This window comes from Ptychodera flava, chromosome 13 (assembly GCF_041260155.1).
Source record: "Ptychodera flava strain L36383 chromosome 13, AS_Pfla_20210202, whole genome shotgun sequence".
Taxonomy (NCBI): domain Eukaryota; kingdom Metazoa; phylum Hemichordata; class Enteropneusta; family Ptychoderidae; genus Ptychodera; species Ptychodera flava.
In genome coordinates, this window is record NC_091940.1 from 41,960,794 (window position 1) to 41,984,382 (window position 23,589).

The window sequence follows — 23,589 nt, forward strand, 5'->3', positions numbered from 1 at the left end:
TTGCGCTTTCTCGACGCCTTTGCTTACCCTTGTCCTGGGGGCAGCGGAGGGTAAAGTGATCGTGGCATAAGCGGGCCATTGACCGAGCTTATTCTAGCCACCGTGGTTAATGGAGAAGAGAGATCTTCCTTACCCCTGTGCCCGTTTTTTGCAGCTCGAAACCCTCGCCCCGCCTTGACCAGTCCATTATCTAGAAGCGGTATAGCTCAATAGGTAACTCTGCTATAAGTATCAAGGGCGTTTTGATGTGGACTTTTCAATTCAAGTACAGCGCCATGTTTTTAAGTGACAAAACTACCTAAGTCTCTGTAAATTTTTCAAAAAGTATTTTCGTTCTTTTTTCGAACATACATTTTGCTACGTTGGCTATTTAAACCCGTACAATTTTGATGACGACTTCCTATTTTGAGTAGTACAGTTTTGCATTTTCAATATATCATGCGAATTAAATCTTAATATGCTCATAACAAACAAGATGGGGAGCCTTATCTACCGCCATTTATACACATGCGCAGTTAGAACAAGTCATGTCATGTTGAAATCGAAATCGGACAGTTAATGCGTCGAAAAATATCGTTTGTTCAAGAGAAAAGTGTTATTCTTAAAAGGTTTATTAACTTGGAGCACTGATACTGCTAGTCTTCGCTTTACAATAGATTCGTTCGAAATGGAGCCATCATCGAGCTCATCACTGAGTACCGATGAAGCCACGCAGCTTCTGAAAGACATGTTGAACGTGGGGAAATCCTTTGGGTTATCTTCAGGTACTGGCCTGTGTGCCTCTACGCTTCATAATATGCAATGCCGATTGTTATGCTTCCGTAGTATTCCATGATGGATGTCCTACCACGCTATGATACCTCTACTGTATCTGTTGAATTTCATTGCATCATATAAACACAGCGGGCGTATCGAGACCAGAGTTGCAGAAGGTACATGGAAAACTTGAGTTTCATGCGAGCACATGCTTCATAACAATTATGTTCAGTGGTTTGGATGACAGCCAAAAATGATGCATCCTTTGTGGCGCAGTTTTGCTTGCATAAAATAGCGTTAGATTTTGAGGTTAGCTTAGCAATGTTAAATTTATAATTACTTACTAATTATTCCATTATGCTCAGACTCCAGTCTTCAAAGCACAACTGATGCAGTTCCAAAGCAAGCGACTGGTGATCGGTGAGTAGCATACATTAGTGCACTGTGTGGTGTGTGTGTATGTTTGGAGGGGAACCAGGAAACTTTGGAAAGGGGAATGTGTGTATCAATGCGTGCGTTTATGCATGCCATATTGTTGTGTGTGTGCATTTGTATGATGCATACAATTGTTCTGCATGAATTGTATGTATGCCAGTGTATTAATAAACATAAATATGTACTAATCTTGTCAGACATTGTAAATTCATTGAGCCATGTTCATGAAGTGACATCAATTTTGAAAACTTTTCAATGCTCATTCATGAACTTTACCACCATGCACAGAGATGGTAGACCAAAACATATAATTGAAAAGTATTAGCTTAGCTTCAATATTTCTGTAGAAGAAAATTCTGTAACAATATTTCCCCGTAATACGGTATACTATTTTCTTGTTTTCTTGTACATAGCATCGCATGATGAATTTCATCACACTCGTAAGAAATGACATATATATATAAAGCGAAGATCTCAGGAAATATTTCTGTATTGAGTTTGACCAACTTCAATTGGAAAGGAAGGGTATGACATGAAATTTCTGAAAATGAAACATTCTAGCAAACTTGTCAAATGGATTTGTGTCAGATACCTTGCCAACCTAAATGACTGATGAAATTGTCTGTCTAGCTTATATACTCAGCCTAATCAAACACAAGTCAGTTTCAGAGTGACATTTGTTTTATCGCTGTCGACACAAATTTATTTCAACCATTTAGCACCTTTGGTGTACATGAGTCGGTGAAATCAGATACTGCATACAAAACATTTCATATCAACTATTGGGAATCGAGGATTGCAGGCAAAGAGAGCACTCAAACACAAGAAAGCGCTTATTACATGACCGAAATTGTACTAGGCTTAGTTCTGCAGACTGAAAGTCTGTATCATTTGATCCAAGAGTAACATGTCAAAGCAAGATAGCGATAATGATCCAGTGCCTATGACAGGAATGATATATTGAACATTTAAAAAAAAGGAAAACACAACAACTTTTCCTTTCTCTTCTGCAGTCTAGCAGTCTGAACATTTGATTTACACCTTTATCAAGTTATGATTCTCTTAAATTTGTGCAAACATGATTATGGCACTGGATTTAACCCTTTCACCACCATGGTTTTACCCAAACCCATTGTTATCAATGGTGATCTTTGACCTGTTTACAGGGAACTGGGGGTGAACAAGTTAAGTAAAAGAATATAGCAATTTTATGGGGCATAAAGCAATACAATAAATATTATTGTTAGACAAATAATTTCTTTGACACCACATTGCTTTGTCATAGCATGGATGTAACAGCTACTACTGGTACTACAGTCGACTGCTGAGGGGAAAGTATGCCAGCATTGTTTGGATCTTTTTACATAACCAGCAAAGATTAGGATTAAATACACACCTGAAGAATCATGCTGTGGTTTACACAACTATTAATTGACAGCTATTTTCAATGTACAAGTGATTTTTTCTCACCTTAATTACTTTTAAACAAGAAGTAGGTGGAGAGTGTTTCAGATTTCAAAAATAAGTGCTTTAATCAAGCATTGATGTATTTACAATGAAAACAACATTGCTTTTTGTAATGTTTTTATCAACACAAACTCAAAAAGCTACATTTTCTGGAGCTCTCTCCCCATGTTGCTTGGTTGGCAACATCTTGAATAAGGAGTAACACCGCCATCAAGCTTGCTCCTCTATATCCTACCACACCTTTAACATAACAGTCAAATTACAGTTCACGCTATTTGTGAATACTTTGTGGAACTTTCTCACTGTGTGAAGGGATTGTGGTCAAAAATTGCAAGAACATAGCTGTGTTATTGATCCACCATTTGTAGCAATTGGAATTCAGCCAAACTGTTTAAATTGCTGACTTCTTCTCCAGGTCAGGGCTCAAAATTAACGTTTTTCCCCAATAGTCCACTTGAGCTACCATTTTCTGAAGTTGGTAGCCCAACGGCAGTGGCTGGTTCATATAGCCTAAGGAAACTGGTTTAACCCTTTTCCTGCCAAGTCGGTGAAAATCCGCTTGAAATTCGGTGTAGCCAGAATCTAAGCACTGGTGACCGTTATTCTCCCAACCCGGTGGAAATCGGGCCCTTTTTGGGTACCCCCTTTCCTGCCAAGTCGACGGCACAACGTTTTGCTATCCCCTGTGCGTTTAGGGGTCATCCGAGGAGAGGTTTTCTGACAAGGAACGCCTTTTCCCCTCGAAATGGGTTCGCAGGTAGTCGATAGACAGGGAAAGGTGCAGAAACCTGTCCGCCAGTCCCCCACACCCGAGGGGGGCTGGGTTTTTCTTACCGCTTTTTTAGCGGACTTGGCAGGATAGCATGGTGACGTTTTCTGGCGGAGTTGGACGTACTTGGCTGCCTGGCACTATAGAGATTGCTGCCGAACTTGACCAACTCGGCAATGCTAATCTAGAAGGCTACCTCTTGCAAACGACTTGGCAGATATGCCGATGGTGCGAGACGAAAGTCACTTATTCAGTTGTGCGTGACTGAAAATGAGAACGTATTTTTGACGGGACGGCTCGACTTGTTCCTCCGATGGAACGGATATGAACGACTCGGAAATACCATTACAAACTGGTGTCCGACGTACTAAGCTGGGCTTCAGCTCTGCAAGTTAAAGTCAGGCAACGTCCTTCACCGCCTTGGCCGTGCCATTCAATGGACGTAGCTTTGGATTTTTTATTTATTCCATCGTCCGAAGTATTGGCTCTGGTTTGCAGGCAAACGTATCCTCTTGCCGACGCATTGGTAACTACGTACGCTGTTTGCGTACAGAGAATTCAAAGGTGACATGAGGTCAATATGCTACATGTACGGGGATACCGCCTGCATTTAGCAGGGACTGCTTTTGTTATGCAAACCAGCTAGCAGTACAATATGGCTGCCAGGCATGTGGACACGTCGATGGCTAGAACAATGGAAGCATATTGCGTTGCACCCGTGCATCGCAAAAGTGAACTGAAGACTTGGGTGTAGTGACTGGTTATCACTGGTTAGCTGCAGCCCAAGCCATGTCGCTACAAACCCGTACCTGACTGAGGACCACTCGATTAAGTCAGTTATGAACGGTAACACTCGTAAGCCAACTCCCAACTGAGCTGGCTAAACTACGTCGAGCTGTGCTTCAATGGCTCAACCATGTCGTTAATACAACGGCAAAAACGTAGTTTTTGTGCTACACTGCCAAGTCGTTTAAGGTACTTATTCAATTGACCCTACCCTGGGGAAACAGGACAGGTTTGATGGTGCTTCTGCACCCCTAGCACGACCCTCAGGGTCTCTGACTAACAGACGAGTGAGGTGATGTTTGTGCCTAGCGGACGTGCGTAATACTGAAGGAGTTTATTTCCGAAAAAATAAACATGAAACGGCAATAAAATGACGCACTCCCAGGGGCAAACAAAGCCAGTGACCTCAATTTTTTTCTGCAGCAACCCTTGAGCTCCTTCCCCTGTCTACGGGCATGTAGAAATTATCGAAGTCTAACACGTATAAGTACGGCTAAAACTACCCTGAAAATGGGCGATTTCTGCCAAAATGCCTGGCAGGATAACATGCAGGAGAGCCAATCTTTTGCAGGCACATATTATGGGGCGGTTTTGTACTGACTTGGGAGAATAACGGACAAGGGCGCTCGGCAGGAAAAGGGATAATGGACTACGGTAACACCCAAAGGTTTGACAACCTATGAACCCTTTCATGCTCGAGGTTATACGCAAATTTTGAGTCACCATGACAATGACCACAGCTTTTACACCTCATGTAGACATGGCTAACAATAGACCATGGTCATTAGGGTGTGAATTTCAGGATGAGAACTTGGTATACCGGTATGTTCCTCAGTTTGGTGCGATTTTTTGCAGTATTTCATCACTATCATGGAACATCTTTTATGCATTTCAGAAAGCACAATTAGTGATCCCATTTCAGGTCTTTGACTGGGGGGGCTGTCATTGGTTGATGAGGTTTCATCACATGACACTCATTGTCGTCGAAAATAAGTCACATTTCATAATGACTTATAAACGCAGAGATTGAATGAAGTCGGCAAGGACTGGGTACATCAGGTTTATTGTGGGGACAAGATTTTTGTAATTTTAGGCATAATTGTAATGATAAATAAGGATAAAAAATAAATGAAAATGTGTTTTTATGGGCCATCATTTCCTGTACCTGTCATCTAAGTACATCAGTTCAGACATCTATATTTAATTGAAACTGCCCTGTCATCTTTTTAGTTTGCTTAACAAAGTCATAGTCTTGCCTTATTGTGTCCAGCTGGGTTGTCTGTCCATTCAACGTTGTCTCAATGTGACCAATATCGCACACTGAGTATTGACTGAATTTCATGTCCCAGACTTTGGTAGTCCATATGGACTACCATTTCTCAGATTTGGTAGCCAGAAGAAAAGCTAGTAGTCTGCGGATGTGAAACTTCCACAAATTTCAAGCCCAGTAGGTGAATAAGTACTGTAGGTTGTGAGTTGGAATCCAATCAAGAAATTACTAAACTTTCTTCCCTGGGTAGATAGTTCAACTGGTAGGCAGAATTGTCTCAAAGGCTTTCTGAAGCTCAAGAACAATTGACTCATTGCTTCAATGAAGTTTGTATGTGATCTACTGTATGCTAGCATATATGAATGTGTCAGTGCTTCGTTGAACTCTACAGCTTAAATGGAGGAGGTATGGCAGCTGGAATCATATCCAGTAATAGAACTATTGTGACAGTCTCTGAATGGTATCTTATCTTATAGATCTGGCACATCTACAATGAATGGTACATCATCATCACAACAGATACCCAATGATGGCAGTGGGGAGGAAGGTACAGAATTACCAGTCTCTTTAGGTACTGCAGGAAGAAGTGCGGGTGAAATTACCACCAGACAACAAATGTAAGTATAAAATGAGAATGTACAATTGTACTGTAATTTCCATTTTTGTGATATTTAAACATACTTTTCAGTAAAAATTGCTCCAGGCTTGTCACTGATCAACTTTATTGGATTCTATCAATAAATTTCTAACTGTAGCATACCAGTACAAACGAAGCATTCTAAATCATACAAATCCTAAAACCATAGTTGTACGTATCACTTGTATTACAGGATCTATATGCCCCTGAAAAGTCCTTGATTTTTAAAGCCTTCTGGAAAGTCCTTGGGAATGATTTTGAGTCTGGGAAAATTCCCTGAAAATTTGTAAGCCACCCGCCTTGAAAGCTCAAGAAATGAGGAGTCATGACATTGTAAAAATAATTTGTAAATGATATGTGAACTGATGTATTATAAACCTTGAAAATTCCTTGAAAAATTGCAGAAAAAGTCCGTAAAAGTCTGTTCATTTTGCGTGACTGTTAGTGCAGTGACCCTGTATTTAAATAATCAAGAAACACACCAATATTAGACTTTTAATAACAACCTCAAAATATTATCTAATATATGTGCACCTCTGATTATAAAACAGAATGGTAATTCTGTGTTGAAAAATGTCTTCAAATTTGGAAATGGTATTTAAAATGACGTCACTCTGCCAACTGTATTTGATTTTTGTAGAAATTACAAATAAACTGTAAAAGTAATTTGATAATATCAAATTACTTTACAGTTGCTGTACAATTTGACAAACCTGAATCTAAATGTTTCAGCCGCACATAGCAACTTTATGACAATGTCCATTCTGATTTTCTTTGATGTACAAGCACCCATGACCAGTAAAGTTAGAATGATATGTTAAATTGACATGTAGGAGAAATAATGAACTTGTTCAAGAGATACCAGGAAACAGTCACACACATTACCAGTAAACAGTCACACACATTACCAGTAAACAGTCACACACATACCAGTAAACAGTCACACACATACCAGTAAACAGTCACACACATTACCAGTAAACAGTCACACACATTACCAGTAAACAGTCACACACATTACCAGTAAACAGTCACGCACATACCAGTAAACAGTCACACACATTACCAGTAAACAGTCACACACATTACCAGTAAACAGTCACACACATACCAGTAAACAGTCACACACATTACCAGTAAACAGTCACACACATACCAGTAAACAGTCACACACATACCAGTAAACAGTCACACACATTACCAGTAAACAGTCACACACATTACCAGTAAACAGTCATACACATTACCAATACACTGTCACACACATTACCGGTAAAGTCACAAACATAAACAAATTCTTATTAATGGGTTCAGATTCATTTATTGCAATTTAAGGCCTCTGGCCTGGCGACTGTATGCAAGGGGGGTTACAGAAGCTTTAAAGACATAAGATAACACAATAAATATCTTAGAATCACATACAAAAAGTAGACAATACATAAATATATATAGTACAATAGTAGTGTTTCAATCATGAATGAACTAGATGTGAGAGAGCTATCGTTCTCTGCTTAAAAGCTTTGTTTACAAAAATACAGAGACTCAGAAGCTCATCAGTTTTTAACTACTATAGACTATAATCTATAGCAGCTATTGGGATGGGTATCTGTCCAGCGTCTGTCGTCAGTCTGTATGTATGTATGTATGCATGTATCTATGTATCTACCGCTATGGATCTATGTATGTATCTATGTCCGTTTGTGAGGCGTCCACTCAAATATCTTGAGAACCGCAGTACTTACTGATTTAATATTTGTTGTGTAGATGAACAATATGATTATGAGAAACAAATTATAATAATTTTTTGATATTGTTGAAAATATGCAAATTAGCGCCAAGAAAAGGCATTTTCGGTAAAAAATTTTCTTCTTCATAACTGCTGGTCAAACAGCTTTGTTATTTGGTATACAGGTCCCTAGGGAAAACCCAACTTAGATTTATTCAAATTGTGATGAAATATGCAAATCTGCATTTTCGGTCAAAACTTTATTTCATCAAAACCACTCATCTGACAGCTTTGATATTTGGTATACAGGTTCCTACAGATGAACTAAATATGATATATTGAATATATGACGAAATCTGCAATTTTATATTTTTGGTGTAATTTTTGCCAGTTTTGGTCAAAAAATGTGTTTCTCAAAAACAACTTGTCTGATGCCTTTGATATTTAGTATACAGATTCCTAGGGATTGCCTAAGTGTGATATATTGAAATTTGATGAAATCTTCAATTTTTAGCTACTATAGACTATAGTCTATAGAAGCTATTGGGATGGGTATCCGTCCGGCGTCCGGCGTCAGTCTGTATGTATGTATGTATGTATGTATGTATGTATGTATGTATGTATGTATGTATGTATGTATGTATGTCCGTTTGTGAGGCGTCCGTCCACTCAAATATCTTGAGAACCACAGTACTTACTGATTTGATATTTGTTGTGTAGATGAAAAATATGATTTTGAGAAACTATTTTTTTTAATTTTTTGATATTGTTGAAAATAGGCAAATTAATGCCAAAAAAGGTGTTTTTGGTAAAAAATCTTCTTCTTCATAACCGCTGGTCAGACAGCTTTGTTATTTGGTATACAGGCCCTAGGGATAACCCAACTTAGATTTGTTCAAATTGTGATGAAATATGCAAATGTGTATTTTTAAGGAATTTTTTTGTCATTTTTGGTCAATGTTTGACTTACATTGTATGTAATTCTTGTACTGTAAAAACCCTATCAATTCACCCAGAAAAAAATAATTAATATGTTTTTAAATAATTGAATTAATTAGGAAATCATCAAAGCCAAAATAATTTTAGTGTGGAATTATCAGAAAGTTAAACTTTTTTTGACAGTTCATAGTGAATTGAGGATTAAAACATGTAAAGGCAACTTTCCTGAATCCCAACTTTGATATATTCTGAACCACCATCTAAAAGAAATTGCTCATAATAGTTTGTCATGATAGGGTGGTTAAACAAATAGAGAAAGTTCTAATTTCCATACATGGTTGACTTGGTAAGGATAAAATAAGATTACTTTTGGAGCAAAAAAATAGAGTGGTCAATTAAAAGAGTGGTCAAAGTGATAGGGTTTTTATGGTAAAGCTTGGCTGTAAGATTCCTCGTGCTATTTATAGCAATTATGCAATCTGTGTAAACAGTGCAATGAAAGTGTAACATGATTCCTTATAATGCTTTTGACGGCCTTGAACTTCTTAAGTTTCAAACATTTGTCTCTTTAGTGTGCTTTCTCTGAGTACGTACAGTCTCAACTTATTCAACAGAACTTACTTACAATGTTAATTTGAAAGTTAAAATGTGCTTGGTTAATAGGATGAAACTACTGATATTAAAAGATAACCAGCTCAAGATTCTTTATAACCTGACAGATATGCTGTTTTTTTATGATGTAAATCTTGATTTTAAGCAAGTCTTGTTTACTTTAATTAGAATGTAATTAACTCTCGTTTATTTGCTATTGTAGACTAATATAGTCTGATGAAATATGCAAATCTGTATTTTTACGGAATTTTTTTCCATTTTTGGTCAGGCCATCCTGAAATGAGCTTTCAAAGATGTCCACCTTCATCAATGCATGTGTCACAAAAGGTTATTCTCTACATAACACAGCAGAGCTCTGTCAACTGTTGAGTCGCTTGTTTTTTCAAAACCGCTGGTCAGACAGCTTTAATATTTGGTTTACATGTCCCTAGGATGACCTTAGTGAGATGATTTCATACAGTCAGTATCCATGTCTATAGTAGCTTCAGGGACTTTGGCCCTATGTTTGTATATTTGGGTCAATTTTTGCCATTTTTAGTCAAAATATTTGTTTCTCAAAAGTAACTCATCTTATAGCTTTGATATTTGGTATACAGGTTCCTAGGCTATATCTTAATGTAATATATTGAAATTATGATGACGTCTTCAATTTTGTATTTTTGCAGCTAATTTTGCCATTTTTGGTCAGGCCATCCTGAAATGATCTATCAAAAATATCCATCTTCTTCATCAATACATGTGTCACAAAAAGTTATTCTTTACATAACATAGCAAAGCTCTCTCGACTTTTGGGTCGCTTGTTTTTTCAAAACCGCTGGTCAGACTGCTTTAATATTTGGTTTACAGGTCCCTAGGATGACCTTAGTGAAATAATTTCATAAAGTCAGGATATACTTAATTTTGTATCCATGTCTAGAGTAGCTTCAGGGACTTTGGCCCTATGTTTGATGTGCTCATAAGTTGGACAAATTTATGAAAGTTTGGTCACTCAAAATTTTAACCCAATAGCAAATGCAACGCTTTATAGTGTAAGTGTACAGGAAATTTACCGCATTCACCCAACACAGCTTCATTTGTTGTATAGCCTGATACACCTAAAGATTTTCTACATCATTTTCTGTGTACCTTTCTAACACATCATAATAAGTAAAATCCCAGATTTCAGAACCATAAAATAAAATACGCAATATCATGACATCGAAAACTTTAAAATGAGAATACAGGGCTCAAAATTAGTGGTAGTCCTGCGTCCACAGACTACCAACTTTTCCCTGGGGCTACCAAAACCCATGAAATGGTAGTCCACACGGACTACCAAAGCTTGGGACATGAAATTATTTAGTGAACGACATGATTTTGATCGCTGTGACATGACCGACGCTCAGACAGTCATCCCAGCTGGACACAGAAAGGCAAGACAATGACTTTGCTATGCAAATTAAAAGGCGACAGTGCAGTCGAATTTGTTGGGACAAACTTTCAATAAAATATCATTTTTAGCTACTATAGACTATAGTCTATAGAAGCTATTGGGATGGGTATCCGTCCGGCGTCCGGCGTCAGTCTGTATGTACCGGTATGTATGTATGTATGTATGTATGTCCGTTTGTGAGGCGTCCGCCCACTCAAATATCTTGAAAACCGCAGTACTTACTGATTTGATATTTGTTGTGTAGATGAAAAATATGATTTTGAGAAACTATTTTTTTTAATTTTTTGATATTGTTGAAAATAGGCAAATTAATGCCAAAAAAGGCGTTTTTGGTAAAAAATCTTCTTCTTCATAACCGCTGGTCAGACAGCTGTGTTATTTGGTAGACAGATCCCTAGGGATAACCCAACTTAGATTTGTTAAAATTGTGATGAAATATGCAAATGTGTATTTTTAAGGAATTTTTTTGTCATTTTTGGTCAAAATTTGACTTACATTGTATGTAATTCTTGTACTGTATAAACCCTATCAATTCACCCAGAAAAAAATAATTAATATGATTTTAAATAATTGAATTAATTAGGAAATCATCAAAGCCAAAATAATTTTAGTGTGGAATTATCAGAAAGTCCAACTTTGTTTGACAGTTCATAGTGAAATGCTTACCATCTTGGAGGATTAAAACATGTAAAGGCAACTTTCCTGAATCCCAACTATATATGTTCTGAACCACCATATATGCTATCTAAAAGAAATTGCTCATAATAGTTTGTCATGATAGGGTGGTCAAATAAATAGAGATAGAGAAAGTTCTAATTTCCATTTATGGTTGACTTGGTAAGGATAAAATAAGATTACTTTTTGAGGAAAAAAATAGAGTGGTCAATTAAAAGAGTGGTCAAAGTGATAGGGTTTTTATGGTAAAGCTGGGCTGTAAGATTCCTCATGTGCTATTTATAGCAATTATGCAATCTGTGTAAACAGTGCAATGAAAGTGTAACATGATTCCTTATAATGCTTTTGATGACCTTGAACTTCTTAAGTTTCAAACATTTGTCTCTTCAGTGTGCTTTCTCTGAGTACGTATAGTCTCAACTAATTAACAGAACTTACTTACAATGTTAATTTGAAGGTTAAAATGTGCTTGGTTAATAGGATGAAAATACTGATATTAACCCTTTTCCTGCCGAGCGCCCTTGTCCGTTATTTTGCCAAGTCAGTAGAAAACCGCCCCATAATATGTGCCTGCAAAAGATTGGCTCTCCTGCATGTTATCCTGCCAGCCATTTTGGCAGAAATCGCCCATTTTCAGGGTTGTTTTAGCCGTACTTATACGTGTTAGACTTCGATAATTTCTACATGCCCGTAGACAGGGGAAGGAGCTCAAGGGTTACTGCAGAAAAAAATTGAGGTCACCGGCTTTGTTTGCCCCTGGGAGTGCGTCATTTTATTGCCGTTTCATGTTTATTTTTTCGGAAATAAACTCCTTCAGTATTGCGCATGTCCGCTAGGCACAAACATCACCTCACTCGTCTGTTAGTCAGAGACCCTGGGGGTCGTGCTAGGGGTGCGGCAGCACCGGCAAACCTGTCCTGTTTCCCCAGGGTAGGGTCAATTGAATACGTACCTTCAACGACTTGGCAGTGTGGCACAAAAACTACGTTTTTGCCGTTGTATTAACGACATGGCTGAGCCATTGAAGCACAGCTCGACGTAGTTTAGCCAGCTCATTTGGGAGTTGGCTTACGAGTGTTACCGTTCATTACCGACTTAATCGAGTGGTCCTCAGTCAGGTACGGGTTTGTACCTACATGGCTTGGGCTGCAGCTAACCAGTGATAACAAGTCACTGCACCCAAGTCGTCAGTCTCACTTTTGCGATGCATGGGTACAACGCAATATGCTTCCATTGTTCTAGCCATCGACGTGTCCACATGCCTGGCAGCCATATTGTACTGCTAGCTGGTTTGCATAACAAAAGCAGTCCCTGCTAAATGCAGGCGGTATCCCCGTACAGCATATTGACCTCATGTCACCTTTTGAATTCTCTGTACGCAAACAGCGTACGTAGTTACCAATGCGTCGGCAAGAGGATACGTTTGCCTGCAAACCAGAGCCAATACTTCGGACGATGGAATAAATAAAAAATCCAAAGCTACGTCCATTGAATGGCACGGCCAAGGCGGTGAAGGACGTTGCCTGGCTTGAACTTGCAGAGCTGAAGCCTAGCTTAGTACGTCGGACACCAGTTTGTAATGGTATTTCCGAGTCGTTCATATCCGTTCCATCGGAGGAACAAGTCGAGCCGTCCCGTCAAAAATACTTTCTCATTTTCAGTCACGCACAACTGAATAAGTGACTTTCGTCTCGCACCATCGGCATATCTGCCAAGTCGTTTGCAAGAGGTAGCCTTCTAGATTAGCATTGCCGAGTTGGTCAAGTTCGGCAGCAATCTCTATAGTGCCAGGCAGCCAAGTACGTCCAACTCCGCCAGAAAACGTCACCATGCTATCCTGCCAAGTCCGCTAAAAAGCGGTAAAAAAAACCAGCCCCCCCTCGGGTGTGGGGGACTGGCGGACAGGTTTCTGCACCTTTCCCTGTCTATTGACTCCCTGCGAACCCATTTCGAGGGGAAAAGGCGTTCCTTGTCAGAAAACCTCTCCTCGGATGACCCCTAAACGCACAGGGGATAGCAAAACGTAGTGCCGTCGACTTGGCAGGAAAGGGGGTACCCAAAAAGGGCCCGATTTCCACCGGGTTGGGAGAATAACGGTCACCAGTGCTTAGATTCTGGCTACACCGAATTTCAAGCGGATTTTCACCGATTTGGCAGGAAAAGGGTTAAAAGATAACCTGCTCAAGATTCTTTATAACCTGACAGATATGCTGTTTTATTATGACGTAAATCTTGATTTAAGCAAGTCTTGTTTACTTTAATTAGAATGTAATTAACGCTCGTTTATTTGCTATTATAGACTAATATAGTCTGATGAAATATGCAAATCTGTATTTTTACGGAATTTTTTCCATTTTTGGTCAGGCCCTCCTGAAATGAGCTATCAAAGATATCCACCTTCTTCATCAATACATGTGCCACAAAAGGTTATTCTCTACATAACACAGCAGAGCTCTGTCAACTGTTGAGTCGCTTGTTTTTTCAAAACCGCTGGTCAGACAGCTTTAACATTTGGTTTACAAGTCCCTAGGATGACCTGAGTGAGATAATTTTATATAGTCAGGAAATACTTAATTTTGTATCCATGTCTATAGTAGCTTCAGGGACTTTGGCCCTATGTTTTGAACTGATGTACTTGGATGACAGGCTCGGGAAATGATGGCCAATAAAAGTTAATTTTCATAGTTATTTAATCACAATGTATCAATCACAATTAAACACAAAATTATTCAAACTGCAAAGAAAAAGCTGCCGGGCCATCCACAAATTGCGCTTTCGGAGGTGTACGAGATCATTCCATGATAGTTTACTATGGTGGAAAAATATAGCCAAAACTGCCACGAAAGTATTAGGAACATGACTGTACCAAGTTGTCATCCTGAAATTCATAGTCAATTTATTTTTAGCAATGTTATCTTTACACGTGCTGAGTGAAAAGTCGTTGTGACAGTCATGGAAAATATCAAAATTGACATACAAGCTCTGCGTATGTATGAATAGGTCGTCAAACTTTGAGGCGTCACCGTTGCCTTAGGAGAACGGTATAGCATGTATAGTGATACATGCTATACCGTTCTCCTAAGACTATGATCTGCAGGTATTGATGTCAGATGACTAGAAAATTCACTTCCTGGATAGAATCATGCAAAATAAATCTTTCATTGCCTAGATATAAATAAAAATATCCTTCACAAAAAAACTCTTCATTCATGCATGGGCTACCAGACCTTGTCACTGGGCTACCAACTTCAGAAAATGGTAGCCCAATGGGACTACCAGGGAAAAAAGTTAATTTCGAGCCCTGGAATACAAATCAAAATGACCTAGCTTCCATCTAGCAATTGATAACAGATTTAGCAATTTACTGGCTTGGTTTGCTAGATTGTGGATGGCTTTGGACCAGTTGTTACAGGATGAAAAAATAAACCCAGGTATTTGTAATATGAAACAACTCAGAGAGGACTTGTAACAAAATGCCAATTTTCCCATCGTGATCTGCGACCACCATTGCTGAAAATCCTAACTTTAGTTTTGTCTAAATTAACTTGCATACGCCATTTGATACAGAACTTATGTAATATGTCAATTAAATGTTGCAAATTCCCAGCAGAATCTGCAATAATGTCTACATCGTCAGCATAAAGTAAAGCGAAAAGGTGATTCAAATCTTGTTTTAATTGAACACCAAGTTGACCAGATGACATAAGCATAGAATTCAATTCATCAATGAAAAAATTAAACAATACCAGACTTAAAATGCACTGATTAATGGGAGCACAGTGTCATACTATATAAAGCCAAATGGCAAATTCAAAACTTTGAATGTTGAGTAGCAATGGTTGGTATGATATGCAAATGATGGTTATAAATTTAGATCTGCTGACAAGCATTGCCAATTGTGAATGCTAGGTTGTGACTTGCAGATTTTATTGGCACAAAATTCAACTCTATTTTAAAGGGACATTAATTAGCTGTATCTTTTGACTTATTTTTCACTACTCTGTTTCAATGTATCAACTACAGAATTTTACTATAATCCGATCATCATGACCAATGCCCAGTGTCCTGCATGCCAACACAGCCTGTATGTGTGAAATGAACATTGTTATTGTTGATAAATGTATTCTAGTCCGGACCTGAATACAAAATTTAAACATAACAATGCAGATTATACTCATATAGGGTATATTTATGAGCTAAATATTAGGAATTTCTCCATGGTTCAGGGATTCAAACCAGAAACTGCAGATAATACACAGAACAAACAAAATTTAAAAAATGACCAAAGTTACAGCTAATGGATCTTTAATGTACCGGTACAACAATTAATAATGAAAACACTTTTCAGAACCCAGTGGAAACATAGTATCTGGTTGCTATATTTCCAATGTAGTAATCTTGGAGGATAATGATCATTTGAAATATCTGATGTTGATAAATGTTAGGTAATATACCAGCATTGTAGAATAATTCCAGATTTTCCTTGAGTTGATAATAGAGAATAGTGTACTTCGAGAGAAGTGGGCATACAAAGCAATATAACATTTATGTATTTCATTACTAAGGCAGTAGCTCAAAGCATATAAGTGTGAATTACATCTTGACACAGGTATTAATGTTATATCTCCGTATTGTAAAGAAAGAACCACATTATGCTAACAAATAAGAATAAATGCTATACCGCGGTAGTAACATTACCTTCTCTGTCGTTGATTTCATAGATTACTTCAAGGTAGTGACCGTACAGGAAGTGTCCCAATCTATGCCAAAGATGTAACCATCGTTGAAAGTGAAGCTGCTTCAGTGGCCAATACAACAGCAGGAAGCAGTAAGGTAGTGTGATCAATTTTATGTTTGAGGCAAGCTGCTGTGAGTTTATTCATCTAATTATGTCAAACATACTTTTGAAATAAAGAAATGCTTAAATGCAAGTCCAACTTCATCCAAAGTCATTGAAAAAATAGATGTCTACTGTTCATATGTGTGCCATGTGTGAGATTGAGAAAGTGAATGACAAAGTTATCTCTTTATGCCGACAGCACTGTCACTTTCTCATCTGCCAAGTCAGTTAAAAGTGGTATTGCACCAATACCAACACGTCAAATTTATCTCCTAATTGTCATGGTATGTTACAAATACCAGGTTTAGTTGGTAAAAACCATGTTTACATTAGCTGTGTTTTCAGAGACCTCCATGTTCAAGTCTTTCCCTGCCAGACAGTATCACTTCCCCATCAGTCTACTCGGTGAAAAGCAGTATTGAGCCAAAACCATACATATTCTCACATTCCTGGCTGCTGGGAGTGCGGGATCGAGAGTGTGGGATAAATCGATCCCACACTCTCAGAAACCGTCCCACACTCTGCAGTAAATATTACACGACCTCTGATTGGATGATAAGCAGTCTGTTTTGTTCCACGCGCAAAATGTTATCCAATGGCACGACGAGTAACACACAGACTAGAACTACAAAGTAAGCAGGTCAAAGTACAACGGCAGACGACAGAGCTGTCACGATTTTTGATAATATTGTACGTGTCCAATATTAATTTAACGCATTTTGTGGTCATGTGAGAAAAAGAATCTCACACACCAAGGACCTGGGATCAGATTTCTCACACTCGTTAGGGATATTTTGTCTCACACTCGCCTGCGGCTCGTGTGAATCCCCAACTCGTGTGAGAAATCTGATCCCAGGTCCTTGGGGGTGTGAGATTCTATTATTCCCACCCACTTGGCTTTGTGTGTTCCAACAGCTTTCTATTAGTGCAAGATGCGAGGTATAGTGATATTCAAAAATGCAGATTACATTAATGAGCATTTTGGTATTAAAATTCTATGCTAATGACCCTTAATCAATGTGGAATATTCATGTACCTCGCATCTTGCATTGTATAACAGCTTTAGTCCATAAAAATCATGTTTACAGTATCTGTGATTTCAGGGGCCTTCAATGTTCAATCTTTTGTTAAAATACACTAGATAGGACATGTTGTATTTCACTAGTATTAACGAACTTGACTTTATGGTGGAATATGAACTTGGCTGGAAGAGGGTTAAAGTGCAACATATAAGACATGTGATGTGCCTTTGTGCTTTTAACCAACTTGACTTGACTGTGACATATGAACTTTGTAGAATACAGGTTAACATAAGCTTGAGAGAAAGAGTGACAAACAGCATATATTGTCAAAAATCGATATATTTAATGTAATTTAATTGATTAAAAATGCTGTGTGAATTTTTCACCGAAAACCCTTGTTTTATGGTTCAGGATGTGGTTGAAACCTGTGTTACTGTCAAAAGACATCTAGCATCAGTGTTTTGCCCAGAGTGCGTTCTTGCGTCTTTTGACGCAAAAAATTGAGCAATGACCCCCTTAAATTAGGGACATGGGTCACGGGGACGCACTAAAAAGAAAACATTTGCCCCATTTAGTACGACGCGTCAACTGAGCTGCCGCTCGTGTCACTTGTGGAGTCTATTATCACGCATAGGCAATTAGAAAACGAACACCTGACAAATTTCACGATCGCGATCCGGAGTCAACGCTCAGTGAGTGCCATGTGCCGCGAGGAAAGACGTTCAATCTGTGTACCTTTTGTGGTACATGACGTCAATTTGATTGGCCAGAACACACTTTAAACAAAACTGTTACAAAAATATTCCCAGGCACGTATTGTTTATACCGCAAATGATTTAAATTTGGTTGGCCAGACAATGTGTATTGACATCTTGTTGCAAAATGTTCCCACGCCGTGAACGACAATTTTATACCGCGTGGCATTGCTATTCGTTCCGTTGTCGGACGTTGCATCTCACACATTCAGTGAGCTCCATGGCAAGTCAATTACGAATCACTCGGTTTTTCGTTAAACCAACCACGTCTGTTGCTGTAGAAATATCGGATCAAACAGCTGATGAGCCGATAACAAGTGACAATGACCCTGAACTGCCTCAGCCACGGGATATCTCTGCCTGTGAACGGCAAGACAGTATCGCCACCAGTGAGCCACCCGTTAAGAAACCTAAATCCAGAAAGTTCAATGACGGATGGTTGGAAAAATCACAATATTGTGAGTGGTTAACTCAAGATGGCAAAGGAATGGTTTGCAAGCACTGTAGAGACACAGGAAAAACAAATCCATTCACAAGTCCGGGCGGGTGTTTGAATTTTCGCGCATCGACACTCAACCGACATTTGTCTGGGGCCGATCACAGGAACGCCGTGCAGGAAATTGCACTACGACGGGATTTCGTTCAAGCAACATCGCGAGCACTGACAGCGAAGGAAGAGGCTATTATTTCCGCAATGCGGAGTGTTTATTGGCTTGCCAAGGAGGACATTTCAACACGGAAATATTCATCGTTACTTCATTTGTTACAACTACAAGGCATTAATTCATTGGAGTGTCTGAAATCTGGTGAATATGCCTCATACACATCGCAAAAAGCCGCCGATGAGATGCAGGATGCCATGGCAATCGTAATTCTTAGGCACATTGACAAACAGTTACGTGATAGTGAATTTGTGAGCGTGTTGACTGACGAGAGTACGGATATTTCAGTCAGCAAGAAGTTAGTTGTCTACTTTAGATTGATGGATTGTGATTTCTTACCAAGAACACGTTATGTAGGAAACGTTTCTATCAAAGACGGGACTGCATTGGTTATAACGGACACACTGAAAAAGATGTTATTTGAGGAGAGGCAAATAGAAGCGAAACAGCTTGTTGGTTTCGGCAGTGACGGAGCGAGTGTGATGCGAGGTCGACTGAATGGGGTTGCAGCCCGATTGCGACGTGAAGTAAATCCGTATTTATTGAGCGTGCACTGTGTTGCGCATCGACTCGCGCTCTGCACTAGTCAGGCAGCTAACTCGGTGGATTATCTGAAGAAGTACCAGCAAGTCTTAACGAACATATATTACTTCTTCAAACGTTCAGCTGTTCGCGTTGAAGACGTGAAGGATGTCCAGAAAGTTTTACAGGATCCGCAGTTGAAATATAAAGAGGTGCATGAAGTGAGGTGGTTTTCTTTTTACATAGCTCTAGAAACAATTTATCGGACATATGGCGCTCTTGTAACTTACTTCGAATCTGTCTCGGAGAAAATCCGATCGCGAAGGGATTAATGAAGAAAATGACAGCCTTTGAGTTTGTTGCTACGATGCATTTGCTAATGGACATCATTCCCATTATGACCAAGTTGAGTCTGATTTTTCAAAAAGCCGATGTCGATATTGCAGTCGTCCAGGTTTCCGTGAATAGCGCGATTTCGCAGATCCAGGAAGTTGCCACCGAAGGTGGAACGTTCTTGAAAACATTAAACTCTCTACGTGACAACAGACGGCAATTTGTTTACAAGCAGCATTCTATCAATGCAACTCCGGAATGCGTGAAACATTTTGATCGAATTACAAAGGAGTTCACGACAAACATTTTAGATAACTTAAGTGAAAGATTCCCGACGGACACCAGTAATGTCATCACTTCATTCGCAGTGTTAGCCATGCGACCAATATCATTTTTATCCAAAGCGGACCTCAGTGCATACGGCAATGCTGAAATCGACAGTTTATTAAACCACTTCGGCGTCGATCAAATGTCCGATGACGGTACTTTTACTGCGATGATAGATAGTGCAGAAACTTTGCGTGAATGGGACATCATTAAACCGTTGGTGGTACAACAGATGTACCCATGTGATAGCATGGCCACACTGTGGAAAATAATTCACGATTATCACAAAGATGCTTTCCCAAATTTACTTAAATTGGCTCATTTGGCTCTCATTCTTCCCTTTCAAACCGCCGACTGTGAACGCGGATTCTCGACCCAAAATCGTATAAAGACAAAATCGTGCAACAGACTGCAATCTGATAGAGTTTATACACTGTCATTAATCAGTAGTGAAGGCCCTAAAGTGGAAGAATTTCCTTACACAGAGGCGTTGACTGTGTGGAGAACGACCAAACTGAGAAGGGTATTTCACAAAAAATAAAACAAGCCCAGACTCTGAACTCTGAACTGTTTGTGCACAGTATAATATTATGGAGATGAGCCAAGTAACTCTGAACAATATCTACAATCATCCATCTCTCACCAGCATGTAATGAAACAAAAAAAAGTTGACATTAAATGCTATGAAGTAAGTTTACTTACCATGTGTCTTTTGTGTGTAAATATCGGCAGTTACACTTAATATTTCCATTAAATTACTTACCTGTTTTGTAATTACTACTACAATTTACAATTACTACTTAATTTTCGTAAATTTCTAATATTTTGCAAGGACTTGTGGGGGACATCCCCGCAGTCGCCTTATGACATCACTTGGATAGGTCCCTGGGGCTGGGTCAGTGTCCCCCTATTTGAACTACCATGGGTCACTGTGTCCCACCTTTTCAAATCCTGGGCAAAACACTGTAGCATCAGTAGTAGAAATTTTTATCAAAACTTGACACCGTCTAAAGATCAAGATCAAATAATGATGCATTCATAACTTTGGCACCTAATTGATGGGCATGTAATTGATGGGCATGTAATGTACAGGCAGATCAGGGGTTGCAGTGTAGTTTTTGTTTGAATCAGTTTGTTAATCCCAAAGATATACATGTCAGCCAAAATATATGAAATGATGAAAACTCAGATATTTGATGCTTATGGTGAGGCCCTAAATTTAGATTTGTGTTGGACATTTTACCATTTGGCTTATGATACTACCGCCCTTTTTAAATAACTTAGAGGCAGTTGGTGCATACCATTGTCATGTAGGTGTGGCACAAGTCATCACTGCCAGATGGTTCATCATGCGTAAAGAAACTATGGTAAAAAAACTGTAGTCTGAACAGCCCAACACTAAAGCTGGCATTTTTTTCATTTTGACCCACCACAACTGATCAGATAGTATCCTTGACACTATTTTTAACATCAGCAAATTACTTATTTTAAATGTTAGTGAGGATGTCCGTCCACTCAAATATCTTGAGAACCACACTATTTACAGATTTGATATTTGTTGTGTAGATGCAAAATATGATTATGAGAAACCATTTTTTTAGCTCCCATAGCCATATGTATATACCGGTATGGCAATGGAAGCTATTCTTATAGGCTAGGGAACTGTCTGTATGTCTGTATGTCTGTCCGTCAACATCAAAAACTCCAAAACCGCTGCACATTTCATCTTGATATTTGGTGTGTACATGGATGATGGGGGCTGTAGATGAGATTTTGTTCAAATGAAGTTGTCATTGCCAAAAATATGCAAATTAAGTGAAAAAATGTAAAAACAGTCAAAATTGAAAAACTCAATTACCACTGAGCAGATTACATGAAAAATTAGCATGTAAGTACTTTGGGCTGACCTGAAATGATTGTGCTATTTTTGTTTTTTTGATATTGTTGAAAATATGCAAATTAGTGCCAAAAAAGGCGTTTTTGGTAAAAAATCTTCTTCATAACCACAGGTCAGACAGCTTTGATATTTAGTATACAGGTCCCTAGGGATAACCCAACTTGGATTTGTTGAAATTGTGATGAAATATGCAAATCTGTATTTTTAAGGAATTTTTTTGTCATTTTTGGTCAAAAATTTATTTCATCAAAACCGCTCGTCTGACAGCTTTGATATTTGGTATACAGGTTCCTACAAATAAACTAAATATGATATATAGAATATATGATGAAATCTGCAATTTTGTATTTTTGGTGCAATTTTTGCCGTTTTTGGTCAAAAAATGTGTTTCTCAAAAAGTACTTGTCTGATGCCTTCGATATTTGGTATACAGGTTCCTAGGGGTTCTCAAAGTGTGATATAGTGAAATTTGATGAAATCTACAATTTTTGTATTTTTTGGGTCAATTTTTGCCGTTTTTGGTCAAAATATTTGTTTCTCAATAGTTACTCATGTGATAGCTTTGATATTTGGTATACATTTTCATACATAATTATGATGAAATCATCAATTTTGTATTTTTGCAGCTAATTTTGCCATTTTAGGTCAGGCCATCCTGAAATGAGCTATCAAAGATCTCAACCTTCTTCATCAATACATATGTCACAAAAAGTTGCTCTCTACATAACACAGCAGAGCTATGTCGACTATTGGATTGCTTATTTTTTTCAAAACCGCTGGTCAGACAGCTTTAATATTTGGTTAACAGGTCCCTAGGATGACTTTAGTGAGATGATTTCATACAGTCAGGAAATACTTAATTTTGTATCCATGTCTATAGTATCTTCAGGGACGTTGGCCCTATGTTTAAGATAATGTGGTGATTCAGTAAGCATTTGAAATGGTAAACTGTATTTGGTGTTGAAATGCGGTAAAAAATAATGAGAAAACATAGCTGAGGTGATTTCAGCAGGTTTGGTTCCCAACAAATATATTCAAAGTTTTTTTCAATGTTAAAGAGTGATGGGGGGGGGGGGGGGGTCCTGGCAGATTTTGAAAAAAATCCAAACAAATGTCAATAAAAAAAACATAGGGCCAAAGTCCCTGAAGCTACTATAGACATGGATACAAAATTAAGTATTTCCTGACTGTATGAAATTATCTCACTTAGGTAATCCTAGGGACATGTAAACCAAATATTAAAGCTGTCTGACCAGTGGTTTTGAAAAAACAAGCGACTCAACAGTTGACAGAGCTCTGCTGTGTTATGTAGAGAATAACCTTTTGTGACACATGTATTGATGAAGAAGGTGGATATCTTTGATAGCTCATTTCAGGATGGCCTGACCAAAAATGGAAACAAATTCTGTAAAAATACAGATTTGCATATTTCATCAGACTATATTAGTCTATAACAGCAAATAAACGAGAGTTAATTACATTCTAATTAAAGTAAACAAGACTTGCTTAAATCAAGATTTACGTCATAAAAAAACAGCATATCTGTCAGGTTATAAAGAATCTTCAGCTTGTTATCTTTTAATATCAGTATTTTCATCCTACTAACCAAGCACATTTTAACTTTCAAATTAACATTGTAAGTAAGTTCTGTTGAATAAGTTGAGACTGTAGTACTCAGAGAAAGCACACTGAAGAGACAAATGTTTGAAAGTTCAAGGTCATCAAAA

The 23,589-nt window shown here is 38.3% G+C and overlaps 2 protein-coding genes across 5 annotated transcripts in view; one reads left to right on the forward strand and one right to left on the reverse strand.

The window, feature by feature from the left end:
- Positions 1-303, reverse strand: part of LOC139148481 (DNA repair-scaffolding protein-like) — a 60,211-nt gene extending 59,908 nt beyond the window's left edge. For 2 of the 3 annotated variants that reach the window (XM_070719949.1, XM_070719947.1), the window contains exon 1: positions 134-303. The gene's annotated coding sequence lies outside the window, so the exon portion shown is untranslated. Of the gene's footprint in view, positions 1-27 lie in introns of all 3 variants that reach the window. The other variant, XM_070719948.1, reaches the window with a different exon arrangement.
- Positions 304-502: 199 nt separating this feature from the next.
- Positions 503-23,589, forward strand: part of LOC139148497 (enhancer of mRNA-decapping protein 4-like) — a 68,391-nt gene continuing 45,304 nt past the window's right edge. The window contains exons 1-4 of one of the 2 annotated variants that reach the window (XM_070719974.1): positions 503-764; positions 1,122-1,176; positions 5,960-6,100; positions 16,226-16,337. In XM_070719974.1, the coding sequence (XP_070576075.1) occupies positions 668-764; positions 1,122-1,176; positions 5,960-6,100; positions 16,226-16,337 (405 nt within the window). In that variant the 5' untranslated portion in view covers positions 503-667. Of the gene's footprint in view, positions 933-1,121; positions 1,177-5,959; positions 6,101-16,225; positions 16,338-23,589 lie in introns of both variants that reach the window. The other variant, XM_070719975.1, reaches the window with a different exon arrangement.